Source organism: Sylvia atricapilla, chromosome 21 (assembly GCF_009819655.1).
Source record: "Sylvia atricapilla isolate bSylAtr1 chromosome 21, bSylAtr1.pri, whole genome shotgun sequence".
NCBI classification, from domain to species: Eukaryota; Metazoa; Chordata; class Aves; order Passeriformes; family Sylviidae; genus Sylvia; species Sylvia atricapilla.
The window spans coordinates 1746813-1761129 of NC_089160.1; the positions used below are offsets into that span (position 1 = coordinate 1746813).

The 14317-nt window shown below is 56.6% G+C and overlaps 1 protein-coding gene across 1 annotated transcript; it reads left to right on the forward strand.

The window, feature by feature from the left end:
* The first annotated feature begins 10070 nt into the window (after nt 1–10070).
* LOC136370390 (G-protein coupled receptor 12-like) lies at nt 10071–12612 on the forward strand. The gene is made up of 2 exons (XM_066333759.1): nt 10071–10366; nt 11221–12612. The coding sequence occupies exon 2, from the start codon at nt 11223–11225 to the stop codon at nt 12267–12269; it is 1047 nt and encodes a 348-aa protein (XP_066189856.1). The 5' UTR covers nt 10071–10366; nt 11221–11222; the 3' UTR covers nt 12270–12612.
* The last annotated feature ends 1705 nt before the right edge of the window (nt 12613–14317 follow it).

Here is a 14317-nt window from a genome sequence, read left to right on the forward strand (position 1 = left end):
CATGTATTTTGTATATCTGGTGATACCTTTTTACAAATAAAATACCTGACTGAGAGATAATATTGAAAGATATATACTATAGATTAAAAACCTGTTCAAAGTGCACTTTTGCTACAGATTTATAAGGAGACTAAAAGGAATTAAATGGGAAGAGAATGGCGAGATGTTACTTCTGTATAATAAATGACCCCACCCGTCTCCAATAAAGGTCATTATGATCAAACCCAGAGGCTTCTCCTTGAATTCCACTCCTGAATTTCTCCCACCCTGCTGCCTGGCCCAGGAGCCTGCTCCTGGTGTGTCTGCATCCCTGGAACCTGGGCAGAACTGGGTCAGAGCAGGAGAAGTCAATAATTCAGTGGCAGAGATGCTAACTGCAGTGCTGCTACAGCAGGGAGAGGTTACCCAGGGCCTCTGTTCCTCCCTCATTCCTGGAGCTCTGCTGCTGCCTCTCCCTGGGATCTCTTCTCCCTTTTCCCCCTGAGTTGGACTCCCTGAGCCTTTGTTGCAAATCTCATCTGACTGATCCGGAGCGGAGACATTTAGAAGGAAAAGCTGCTGAGGTTCATTGCAGGACAGGTTTTCATTTCCTTTGGTTCACTGCAGTTCACCTTCGCACCGGGGCAATGGGATCAGCTCCCCTGAGTAGGAATTGATGGGAATCCAGGGCAGTAGGAGCAAGGGAGGTTGGAAGATGGCAGCTGCTCTGTAAATCCCAAATGCTGGCTGGTCCTTGTCCTGCTGGGTCACACCTTAACAGGAAATAAATAAATTGAGCTTATTTTAACTCTGGTGGATGTAAGTTGGGCTTGCAGGAAGAGAAACTGGGAGAAAACAACTAAACCCAGAAGGGCTGAAAGCAAAGTGGTTTGAGTTTTGAGTGCCGCGAGGGGCAGGAGTGCTGCTGGGGTTTGGAATCTGCTCTTCTCCAGAACCTCTGCTGGAGCCAGGGTGGAGACCATCCCATGGTTATTATTTCTCTACGAAATAACATTTTGCTTCAAATTCCACGGCTCCTGCGGCGTTTGTGGAGAGGCTGTGCCCTCGGCTCTGCAGCACAGAGGTGCCTTCTGACCTGCTGCTGCTGCTCGGCATGTTCTGGTTACCAGCAGGAGGTTTTAAAGTGTCCCTGTGCCAGCTCAGTTCAGGAGATATTTAAGACAAATCCCGTTTGATTGGTACAAGAAATAAAATGGACTGACAAAGGCCCCTGAGGCGATTCAGCCCTTCCCATTGTGGGTCTGGGCATTTAGCAGAAGGAAACAATCCCTGAAAGGTAATTAACTCCCAACGTGTAAAGTGCTGCTGGCGTTGGCTCTGGCTGCACTAATTAACCTCGGGGCTGCTTCTGCTCTGCCACCCCCGGGGTTTGTGTGGTCCCCAGGGCAGATTCCCTGGGGATTCTGGTGGGATGGGATGGGATGGGATGGGATGGGGAAGGTCAGGAAAGGAGCAGTGGCAGTGGGGTGATGCCAGGGTCACCCTGTCCTTTTGTTCTGCAGAGCTGCAAAGGGAAATGCTTTGATCTTTACACACCGTTTGTGTCAATTAATGGCCTCGAGGTGACTCTGGGGCAGTTCAGATGGGATTTGGGGTGGGAATTCCTCCCTGGCACAGGGTGCCCAGAGCAGCTGTGGCTGTCCCTGGATCCCTGGCAGTGCCCAAGGCCAGGCTGGACAGGGCTTGGATCAGCCTGGGACAGTGGGAGGTGTCCCTGCAGGGCAGGGGATGAATTGGGATGATCCTTTTAAGGTCCCTTCCAATCCCTTCCCTCCCTGCTGGTGCTGGAGTGTGGGGGATGTTTCTGCACCCGCAGGAGAGAGAAAGCTGGGAAGGGAAGGATGAATTAATTACACAGCAGCAGCAGCAGCAGCCTGTTAAATATTTGAGTTGCTAATAATGAGAGCATTTAGTGGTTGTCAGTTGTTTTAAAAGCTCCTAAACGCAAATAACAAACACAAATACAAAACACTGCAGCGGTTGCAACACTTCAGCTGGTGTAAAATCAATTTAAAACACTCAGCTGGGTCTTCCCTGGAGATTTCCAGGTCCCGGGCAGTGTGAAGGAAGGGCAGAAGGATGAGGATGGGGTTTGGGAGCATCCCACATCTGCCCGAGTTCATTTTGTTTCCCAGCTGGTTTTTAACTGGGGTGAGCTGCTTTTGCAGAACGCGTTGTGTGAGGAGTTCTGGTGTGGAAAAGAGACGTTGGCTTGGATTTTAGGCCTGGAATTAGAAGGGACAGGCCATCAAGAGCAGGACTGAACCTGGGGCTGCTGCTGCCACCAGCTCGTGGCAGGCTGGGGCCAAAAGCGGCTGGAGCTTGTGAGCCCATGGATGGAATCACAGGAGCCGACTTTGGTAGTGATTAAGTGCCCTAATTAGCGCTTCATGAAGTGCTTTTGTTTCCTTCTCTGAGGGCAGCTACTCCAGGAAATCGCTGCCGGGCAGAAAGCTGGGAAATGCTGTGGAGGGTGGGATGGGATGGGGATGGGGATGGGGATGGGATGGGATGGGGATGGGGATGGGGATGGGGATGGGGATGGGGATGGGGATGGGATGGGATGGGATGGGGATGGGGATGGGGATGGGGATGGGATGGGGATGGGGATGGATGGGGATGGGGATGGGGATGGGATGGGATGGGATGGGATGGGATGGGGATGGGGATGGGGATGGGATGGGATGGGGATGGGGATGGGGATGGGGATGGGGATGGGGATGGGATGCCCCAAAGGAAAGGAAATCCTTTCCTGTGCAGGCCCAGCAGCATCCAGAGGCACTTGAGACCACAGGGTTGGTATCTTGGGGATCTTTGTGGGATAAACCCCACTCACAGCCAGCAGGAAAATGTGTTTAACCAGGAATCTCACGTTGATGACAACTCAGATTCCAGAGCTGGTGAGATCTCCTTGTTTGGACTCCTTTGCATCCCCCACAGTTTGGGGCTGCTGGTCCTTTTGGGATGGTTTGAAATGCCCTGGAATTATCAGCTGCACAGCAGTGTCCTGGCAGGTGGGAGGTTCCATCCCAGAGAATCCCTGGATGGTGAAACCCGAGTAGGTCCAGCCCACATCTGTTAAAATCCTCCCTTTCCCATCACCTGGACAGGCTGAAGGAAAATACTTCAGTATTTTGCTCCGTTTGGAAACTGCTCCATGTCCCTTGGCTGCCACCCTGACACCCTCAGCTCCTCCTCAGCAAATTCCCAGGGAATTGCAGGAGGCAGCACATTGGGGTGATCAGGGAAAAGAGGGGAAAGGGATATTTATCCTTGGCCATCCTCCCCGAGTCTTTTTTATTTATTTTTAGCATTAAACTGTTCATTTTCAGATTTTTCGAGTCACAATATTTCTCCAAGCGAAAGGCCGTGAATCTGGAAAAAATCCAGTTCATTCCTGCAGAATTCCCTGCCATCATTTCAGCACCCAAGAGCCAAAGCAGAGCTGGGAGCTGCTGCTGCTGGGGATGGAGACACAGCCCCAACACCTCCTGAGGGTGTTCATCTCCTTCCAGAGCCTCCTGCCCCGATTGTTCCCTGAGGTGTGGGGACAAATGTGGCCTGGTGAGGATCAGGAAAGGGCTTTAAGGGATGTCCAAAGCCAGCAGACACTGAGCAAAATGGAATTATTTTTATTAACTCACCCCTAGGGAGTAGTAAAGTGAAAAAAAAAAATGAATGGAGATTTTACACTTGTTTTTTTTTTTTTTTTTTTCCCTGGTTTCTCATGGGTGGTATAAAACTGAACCCAAACCCAGGTTTAAAGGGAATTTCTTGAACCTCAGACCCAGCAGAAAAGCTGCCCTTGGGTTTTATTAAAGTTCCCCATTCCTCCCCCACCGGGAGGAGAGGGTGGAATGAATTTTGAGAAAACCAATTTCTCTGAGCTGTTTCCACCTGGTTTGAGCCAAGTGCTGTGACTCGGGGACAGAAGGATTCCCAGGGGAGCTGGCAACCGCGTTACCTTCCAAAAATACCTCCAACAACCCGAATATTTGTGGAATAAGGCAGGGAAAGGAGCAGGGGGCGACCCTGGGAGCACAGTAAGGATCTCTCAAACCCCCTCCTGCAGCAGGGATCCGACATAAACACTTCGGCTTAGCACAGATGAAGGCCGGAGATTTCTTCCTCACGAAGAGGCCCCAAATTCTCCTGATCCACGGGAAAAAAAGTGTGAGTGGGCAAACTGCATCCCTGGCAGGAGCAGAGGGGCTAAACCGTGCACACAAAGCTGTGGGGTGGCTTCAAGGAAGGAAGGCGAGGTAATTAGCGGTTCCCTAATGAGGAGCTGGGGCTGTCCCAGGGCAGAGCAGCACCTCAGGTTACCCAGACTCTGCAGGGCTGGACCTGACAAAATCCCCCACCGCAGCCCTGTAAAAGTGGCCGGGAGCCTCCTCCGGGTGTGGATCCGGGAATGAATCCCCGAGCCTGGCACGGGAGAGGGGCAGGGGAGAGGAGAGGAGCCCTGGCTGCTCAGCCCCGGGGGATAAAGGCTGGCAGTCACCCAGCCGGGAGGAGATGGGTCACGGTGACACTGGAGAGTGTCCTCGGTGTCCCGGTGGCCTCACTCCGGAGGTGACAGCAGCCACAGCCCGGCGCAGTCTCACCTTTCCCAGCAGCTCCTCCGCAGAGGGCTCAGGCATTCCCAGGAGCGCTGTGATGCTCTGGGATGGAGGGAAAAGCCTTGAGCAAGGATGAGGAGCTCAGCTTCTGTCACCCCGACCCCCTGGAGCACCCCATCCTCCGCGGTGCCCAAACCCACCCAGACCCCTCCCAGTCCTTCCCCAGCCCTGCGGTGTCCCCAAACTCCAGGATGTCCCATGCTCAAGGACCTGCCCGGCCATCCCTGCAGCCAGGACACCAAACTGGGTCAAAAATTACAGCAGAGGGGGGTTTTGGCCGGGAATTGCTGCGTTTTCTGCTGGAGCAGGGGAAGGGAGGGATCCTCTCCCCTCTGCTGCCATCCCTATAGCAACCAGCAGCCTCTTCCTGTTAAACAAGTGACTCATCAGACACGATCGCACTCCTATCACGGATGCTGCTTGTGACTTCCAGCTCTGACAAGAGAGCTGACCTTTCAGGAGGAAGAAAATTCAGAACCCCCCCCCAAAAGAAACAGCTCAAAAGTGGAAGGTGCAGCTCTGGGTCTCATTCTCCCCATCCATCCTGCTGCCTTCATCTCCCCAAAACCCTTCGAAGTCGGCAGTTTTAAAGTATTTGGAGGGTTTTCCCTGTTGCTGCTTTTCCCATTCCCTCCTCCAAGTGCCTTTTTGCCATGAATTCATCCGTGGGGATCTCAGGGGGAGGATGTTTGTCAGCCAAACGTCACCAGGGCGAGAGGCTCAGCACAGCTTTAGGGTGAAATCCCCAATTTCTGTGGGGCCAGAGAACCTCCCTGCTTTGAACCGCAGTCAGGAGGGTGGAGAAGGCAGATTCCCAGGATGTTTAGCAGCTCTTCACTCTAGCTGGGTGTTCACACTCCTGGAAATGTCTCTTTTATCCCCGAGTGCTGAGACAGCTCTGGACAGTGATGCTGAAGGAGAAATTGCAATGCCCAGAGAGGGAAAAATACTTCCACAGCCCTAAAACCCAGGTGGGCATAGCTCAGGCTGAGGGTTGGGATGTGACCACGCTGCTGGCAAACCCCACTCATGGCTGTCTGTGAGTAAACAGATTTTTTTTACAAGCCAAACATTTGCTTTATATAAATTATTTCACTCCCAGCAAGCAGCTGTGGCCTTTTCTGGGTGATGTCCTGACCCACCCCATCTGGATCCAGGCATTGTGGTCCCCCAGCCTGATTCCTGGGAAGGGGAGCCCAGTGCTGAGAGCCCACACAGGATCCTTTAAATGTCAGAAACCCCAGTTAAAAAAAATCAATAAATAGAGAGGACCAGTGTGAGGATGTGGAGCTGTTTTGTGCTCCACCTCAGAGCTGGGAATTTGTTCCCCAGGATTTTTGGAACCTTCCTGCCCAGTGGGGAAGAGGCTGGGGAGGCTGGAGGTGCTGTCAGTGCCACCACAGGGAGGTTTCCCCTTGGGGTGGTGCCAATCCCCCAGGAGGGATCATCAGGAATTGAACGGAGCAGCAAATCCATCCCTGCCAGCACCTGTGGGTTCCTGTTGGTCCTCGGGGCAGCCAAGAGCTTTTCCACACAGAGCCAGGCCCCTCCTGGAGCTCAGAGCTGCAGCTCCAGGGTTTGGAGCAGCTCACTCCAAGCCTGGCTTTGGAAAACCCACATTGGTGGCAGCAGGGGCACAGCAGGGAGGGACGGCTGCCCAGCACTCAGGTGCAAAAACCTCCAGATTTTCTATTTGTTTTTAAGCCCCTTTCCTATTTTTCCCCATCCAAACCCCCTAGAAAAGCTTTCTCTACCTCCGTGCCACGTCAGGTAAATCGGGTTATTGTTAATTATTAATTATCACACTCATATGCCCGAATATTTTGCCTCATATTCTGCACGCTCCTGGTGTTCCCTGTGGCTGAATAGGGAAACACAGTCAGTGTTGATGCGAGCCAGAGCAGCACATACAGCTTGGGAGGAGTAGTAAAACAGTGCAAAACCCTTTATTTTGGGAAAAAAAAAAAACCTTTTCCCAGAAGCCCTGCTCGGTGACATATGGTGACACGGCGTGTGCCAGCAAAGGTGCTCCAAAACGTGTCCCTCTGGCTCAGGAAAGGACTTGGAGCAACACCTTTAGTGTGGGGATGATATCACTGATGGAAGCAGCAAAAAAATCCTTCCCCTGGTTTGGCCTGAGCGTTTGGTGGGAATTGGGAGTGAGCCTTGGAGTGAGCTCCTTCCCTCCTGGCACAGCCAGGCACTGGGGAATGTTCCCTGCATGTGGAACAGCAGCAGGACACTGAGACACGGTGTCCCCACTGTCCCCAGGCTGGACAGGCCAGGGAGAGCTCCCCTGGGGGCAGGAAGGAGTTCCTTGGTGCTGGAAAAGCCAAGGATCTGCCCGTGGCTCCCCAAGAGGTAAAATCAGGATTGCAGCAGTGCAGAGCTCACCCCTGCAGGCCAGGAGCTGGAAGGGGCCCGTTCCAGCCACCTGCAGAGAGGCTTTTCAGGACAATCAGCTGGTTTTCCACAGAGGTGGATGATTTTATCAGCCCCACTCCTGCCTGCCACCCTCCAGCTCCTCCAGAGCCTGGCTTTGGCCTCAGCACCCCAACCACCCCAACCCACCGTGGAGCCCTGGCTCTTCCCACCAGGCTGGGGTGCTGCAGCCAGAGCAGCACTGGGAGAATTCCCATCTTTCCAGCGGCGGCAGAGAGAAAAATGGCCTCGTTTCCACCAGGAATTATGCAAAGCCTTTGAATGTAGGGCTCCACTCGCTCCCCGGCGGCACTCAGCCCCCACGGCCCCGTTTTGGGGAGGCTGGCGGGCTCTGAGCGCTTCTTTGCCACCCTGATTAGTCAGCACTGCTAATTATAGCTGTGCTTTTCCTCCTTGGAGCTCCTCAAGCGCCGGTGGAGTAACAGGGAGCGGCGGAGGTGCTGGGATGAGGCTGGAGCCGCTCGCTGCCGAAACGCTGCCGGGATCAATGGAATACTGGGGAAGGTTCCAGCAGTGCTGGAGCCTGACTGGGGGTCACAAGGCGGTGAGCTCATGGGTTTGTCAGCTCAGCCACAGGAGGCTCCCACAGGAACGGGAGCCGGGGTGGGGAAAGCTGGTGGGATGACGTTTCCTTGAAGAAAAGATGCAAAGCCGATTTTAATAATTCCGAGGGTAAAAAATGATGGGGAATTGGAATTGTGGTTATTCCTCTGTGCCGCCGGCGTGCCCTTAAACAGCAGCCCTTGTTCCAGCTTCGGTCCCCAGTGGGCTGGGCCTGGGACAGCCACGTCATTAGTGATTGTCACCCTGCTTTTAACTTGCCACCCACTCGTTTCCACCAAAAAAAGCACAAAAATTAAGGCAGGGTGAGCCCCAGGTCAAGCTGCTGGGTACTGGGAGCACATGGCATCACCACAGGGCACTGCCATCCAAAATCCTGCCTTGTTCAGCACCGAGCCCTCTCCCAAGGGCCGAAATCCGAGGAGGATGATGAGGGATGAAGGTGGGAGACTTTTTCCATGCTGAGCAGCATTCCCAGGTGAGGCTGGTGGCCTCTGGCTCTGTAATCACAGTCAGCCTCGTGTCTTTGCTCAGCTTCGATCTTTGCTCCTCTCTATTGAGCCTGTAATTTAAATACAGATAATGAATTTAAATACAGATGTCTGATATCTGAATATTGCCAGAACGGCCTCGCAGCTACTCAGAGAGCTCAGGAACATTGAATGCAACTTCAAAAAGTAGATTCTCAAGCACTGAAAACTGGGTGTGCAGTGGCTCAACCTCTTATGTGCAACAGGGCTGCTCTGGGGACAGAAAGGTCATTTTTGTGACCAGAAAAATCTCAGCGTTCTTGGGGTACCCCAGCCGGTGCTTTACCAACCCACTGCTCCTCCTTGCACTGGTGAAACACCAAAAAAAAATGACTGGGAACTGCTCTTGCCTGAGCAGAAGGACAAGCAGCTGCCACCACTGGCTGAAATCCGCTGGGATGTGTGTATGGAGAGGGGACACTGCTGGAGCCGAGAGGGGTAACATCCACCAGGGACTGGTGTTCCTGTAGGACACAGGAAAAACACCCTGGGATCGTGGCGAACTTGTGCCGGGATGTCGAGGGGAGGAACTGAAGGTGGCAAGGAAGGGGCAGCTGGGGGAGTGCCGGGTGCCCGAGGGTCTCCGCACGGAGAGCGCAGGAAGGAGATGCTGGATGGAGCGGGAGGACCAAGGCGACTCCAGCGAGCTTTGGGATGAGCTGGGAGCGCGAACGTCCCTGCAAGGGGCAGCTCCGGGTGACAAGGGCCAGGCTGGGTCACTGCGTGTGCGCTGGGTGCGCCCATCCTGGCTGCGCCTGGGGACAGCAGGGGGACATCCCGCTCAGCGCTGTGCGCTCTGACCCCGCTGACCACCAGGCACATCCCGTCTGCACCCACCGCTCCTGGCAGCGCGTCTCCCGCACCCTCCTCGGGGCAGAGCTCCTCGCCCGCCTCCCCTTTCCCGGGCGGTGCGTGATTTACCGGGAGCGGGAGCGAGTTTCATTCAGCTCCTGCCTCGCCTTTCCTCCGCCCCTTGCTGATGTCGCCGCTGTCGCTCGGCTCACGGCGCTCGGTCACGCGGCCCCAGGTAGGTGACGATTCCAGTCCCCTGGGATGGGGCTTGGCCCGATTAGGAACACAGATGCTCCGAATTGGGGCGGCTGGGTTCAGCCAAAATCACTGCTGTTCACCTAAATATCTTTGCGCATCAGGAGCTGGAATTCCTTCCCAGCGCTGAGCTGGCTGCACCGCAAAGCTCCAGCCTGGAAAAGAGAGAGAGAGGGGGATGAAACAGGGGAGCTGGAGTGTTATGAAACCACTGGGGAAAGGGGAGAAGGTGTAGCTGAAATCCTGTGGATCCAGCAGCGGAGCATCCCCGCTTTGATGATCCCGCTCCCAAGATGAATCACGGAGCCATTTATAGCTGGGAAAATGATCGTGTCTTTGGGATTTGTTCCTTTCCAGGCTGTTCCTTTCCCCAAGAGCCGGGGAGGAAGCTCTGGGGATGGGTGGGTGCTGCGATGAGGGGGACAGACCCTCACACTCAGCGTCCTCGGGCAGGTTCCAATCCCAGTGAGGTGCTCCTCATGCCAGCTTTGCGCTGCCTGAAGGGAAGCCGGTGTGGGGCGAAGGGCTCTGGGGAGCGATGTTTGCCCGTGGAGGGATGATCCCACCCCAGCCCGGCCGCTCAGGATCCCCGAGCACCTCCAGCCGGGGGCCGGGGCCGGTGTCCGGGGCATTGTCCTTGAGGAGCGCGGCACCAGGGCGGATCGCCGCCCTCCTCCCTTCGCATCCCCGGGCACGGGCGGTAAAAATAAACCCCGCCGGGCGCCGGGGCCTGGCCGCTGCCCAAACTGCATCCGCAGGACGCAGGTGCTCCTGGCCCCGACCTTGGGGAGGTGCGTCGGGGCGGCGGCGGAGCTCATGAATGAAGGATCCGGCGGCGCGGGAGCGCGCAGCCCGCGCGTGCCCGAGGGTGTGGACGGGGATGTGGAGCGGGGAGCCAGCCTCGTTGTTATTCTGATCACAGCGGCTCTGATTCACAGACTTGGATCATGAATATAAGTGAAGACTTTGACGTCAGAGTTGAGATTTATCAGCAGATCCAATGGGGCAGGAATATTAAGTGCAAGTCGATGCCAGCTCTCTGCCAACGCTATTAGCGATGCTCGCCGAGGAATGAGGCTTCGCACCGAGGGCTGGAAGGACCGGCAAGGAAAAAAATAAAAACGGGGTGGGGGGAGCGAGCTGATCCTCGAGCATTAAAACCAGGTAAAACAACAACCCGCGGCGCGGCGAATGAACGAGGGAAGGGGCGGTGGTGGCGGCGGGGGATGGCAGCGGGCACAGCCCCGACCTTCACACCTGGGCTGTCCCCGAGGGCCGGGGGATTCACCCCGCCAGCCGGGGCACCATGCAGCCACCGGCCGGGAGCATCATTGCAGCAGCTTTTTCCCAAGGAGGGAAAGGCAGCGAGGAAGGAGAAACTTAACGTGAGGCTGTCCCTCGCCTCTGCCTTCTCCTTCCATCAGCGGCTCCGCATACAGGCGCTGGCCTATTAATAGTGTTTATTTTTACTCACTGCACGCAAAAAAGAAAAGGCTGCGGGAGGAGGGGGGCTGAGGGCTTGCGCTATAAATAGGTAGCAAAGGTGGCCGTGGCCCGGGGAGAGGAGGAGGAGGAAGAAGAAGAGGAGGAGGAAGAAGAGGAGGAGGAGGAAGAGCAGGAGGAGGAGGAGGAGGAGGAGGAGGAGGAGGAGGAGGAGGGGGCGGCCGGTTCCTCCCCGGGTGCGCAGTGGCTGCGGACCCCGCACGGAGCCGAGCGCACGGAGGCGGCAGCGGGGCGATGATGAGCTGCGCTCGGCCTCGGCGCGGCGGGAGCTAGCGGCCAGGGTGCGTGTGCGGCCGGGAGCGGGCTGCGGGGCGCGGCTGGGGGCTCCGGGCAGGGCAGCCGCAGCCGGCCCGGGGGGCAGCGGGCGGGGATGCCGCGGGCGGAGGCGGTGGCCGGGGGGCTCCGGTCGCCTCGCTGAGGGTCTCCCCCGCCTCGGCGCTGCTCCGGCCGGGGGGTCGAGGCTCGGGGCTCGGCGGCTCTCCTCCCTCACCGCCCGCTTCTCCCTCTCTCCCCAGCGATGCTGCACGGCCCCGCCGCCATGGGGGAGCCGTGGCCGCCTCAGCCGCAGCAGCAGCGGCTCCCGGGGCTCGGCAACGCCTCGGAGCCCCCCGCCTGGCCCTCGGCGGCGGCGGCCGGGCCGGGCACGGCGGCTCCGGGCGGCGGGGCAGCGGCCGCGCCTTCCGTGAGCCCTTGGGACATCGCGCTGTGCGCCACGGGCACGGCGGTGGCGGGGGAGAACGCGCTGGTGCTGGCCGTGCTGTTCTACACGCCGAGCCTGCGGGCTCCCATGTTCCTGCTGATCGGCAGCCTGGCGCTGGCAGACCTGCTGGCCGGCCTGGGGCTGGTGGCCAACTTCGCCGTGCGCTACCTGCTGAGGCCGCCCAGCGAAGCGGCGGAGCTGGCGGCCGCCGGGCTGCTGCTGGCCGCCTTCTCGGCCTCGGTGTGCAGCCTCCTGGCCATCACCGTGGACCGCTACCTGTCGCTGTACAACGCGCTCACCTACCACAGCGAGCGCACGCTGGGCTTCACCTGCGCCATGGTGCTGCTGATGTGGCTGCTGTGCCTGGGCGTGGGGCTGCTGCCGCTGCTGGGCTGGAACTGCCTGCGGGACCAGAGCTCCTGCAGCATCCTGCGGCCCGTCACCAAGGACAACGCGGCCGTGCTGGCCGTCACCTTCCTGCTCCTCTTCGCCCTCATGATGCAGCTTTACCTGCAGATCTGCAAGATCGCCTTCCGGCACGCCCAGCAGATCGCCGTGCAGCACCAGTTCATCGCCACGGCGCAGGCCACCTCCACCCGCAAAGGGCTCTCCACGCTGTCGCTCATCCTGGGCACCTTCGCGCTGTGCTGGATCCCCTTCGCCATCTACTCGCTGGTGGCCGATTCCAGCTACCCCTCGGTGTACACCTACTCGCTGGCGCTGCCCGCCACCTGCAACTCGCTCATCAACCCCATCATTTACGCCTTCAGAAACCCGGACATCCAGAAGTCGCTGTGGCTGGCCTGCTGCGGGTGCATCCCTTCCACGTTCTCCTCCAGACCAAGGACATCCAGCGACGTGTGAGGACTGAGCGCGGAGCCGGAGCTGCTCCCTGGTTCTCCTCCTCCTCTTTTTTCCGCCTCTCTGTCGTTATCGTTTTCTACCGGGAGGAGCCCCCAGCCCGGTCAGCGCATCTCCTTCCATGGCAAGATGGCCAAAAAGAGAAAGAAAGAAAGAAAAAAAAAACAAAAAGGGAAAAAAAAAAAAGAAGGCAAAAGGGAAAAAAAAAGAAAGAAAGAGAGAGAGAGTGTGTAGAATGATAATGGTTTCCTTTAGAAATGTTATTTTCTTACACATTTTATTTTTTATTTAAAAACACAAAACACACAAAAAAAAAAAAAAAAGGAAAAAAAAAGAAGAAAAAGAAAAGGAAAGAAAAGGATGACAGAAAGAAAGAGGAGGGGGAAAAAAAAAAGAAAAGGCTCCTCGCTCGGTGGCGTTTGTCTGCTCTCGGGGTAAGGAGCCGGGGGAGCAGCGGGGACACATCCCACGGGAAGGCCACGGCAGCGGGGGACGGGAGGGAGCTGTGCTGTCCCCTGCCCCGGCGGGGCTGGTCCCCACGCTGGGGTGGCCGTGCCCACGCCCCGAAATCAGGGCCTGCCATGCTATGCAATAACCAACCCCGGGGAGCCGCCCCAGGAGGGACACGGAGCCCCCCGGTGCCTCTGGGCTTTGGGGAGCACCCGGAGAACCTGCGGGCTCAAAGACCATTGAGGTGTGGCTTTTAGGGATGGGGGTACCCAGGGAATCCCTTCCCTCTCACCTCCCAAAAATGTGACTGGGGCGGGGGTGGCGGTGTGGGGGGTGAGGGCAGCTGGGGTGCCCTGCACCCCAAAATCCGGGAGGCTGAGGAAGGGCTCTCCTCGCCCAGCCGGGGCAGTGGGGTGCTGCTTTCCCCCCTCCCACACGAGCTGTTTACATGGGGTGGGGGTTTCATCCAAAGAGGGCTCCGGGCTCGCTGGGGTCCCCGAGAGGGAAGCCTCTGTCACCACACGTGTCATTGCTGATGCTGCCGCTTCACTTTGCTTCCTCAGAGAAGCGCCAGCCCCCGACATTCCTGCGCTGTGTGATGTGCTGGGTGGTGTCAGCCAGACCGTGACGAAGTGTCCTTTATCCTGTGCTTTCTTTTGGCCGGGAGGTGGAATGGTGCGTTCACTGATAAAGCCAGAAAGAAGCCAAGCGACCCCCGGAGAGGTGGCAGCGCTGGGGGTGGGACACCCAGGGGGGCTCAGGGCACACAGGGGGTGATGCCCAGGGTCCTGGCATGGGGGGCTCGAGCAGCTCAGGCTGGTACCCAAATAATTCTGCTTTGCTGTAGAGAAATTGGTGTGATGTTGGAGAGGGACTTTGGCAAGGATTGTGGAGGGACAGGACACAGGGAATGGCTTCCACTGCCCAGGGCAGGGCTGGATGGGAGATTGGGCAGGAATTGTTCCCTGTGCCCAGAGAACAATTGTTCCAGCTCTGGCTGCCCCATGATCCCTGGCAGTGCCCAAGATCAGGACATTGGATCACCCTGGGACGGTGGGATCTGTCCCTGCCCATGGCAGGGGTGACACTGGATGGGCTCTAAGGTCCCTCCCAACCCATAACACTCCGTGAGTCTGTGACAGTGGAATAAATGTTCTAGTTTTGTGTGTCTGCAGAGGGAACAAAGTCACTTTATGGCTGGGTCCAGGCAGATCCAGGAGGGTTTTTACCCCTGGGTCTGTGCAATGAATCTCTCGCTCCTTGGAGCTAAGTGCACATGAGAAAGTTCTGAATCTCCCGAGTGTGCCTGGGGCTCGGCCTTGTTGTCTGCCTGTGAGAGGTGGCCAGTCTTTGAGCTTTTATGTTTTACGGGTTTGGGGTTTTTTTATTTATTTTATTTTTTTCATTTCCTTTCTCTGATGAATACCTTGGAGAATGGGCAGTTGGCACAATGTGGAAACGATGTAAGTTTTAAAGTTTATATATATATATATAAGAAAGACTAATATTTATACAAAAACTTTACTCATTCTATTTCTTCTGGTTTCTCAAGTGTGGCCAGGCCCCTGCAGTCCTTCGGTGTAAAAACTCAATAGCTGAAA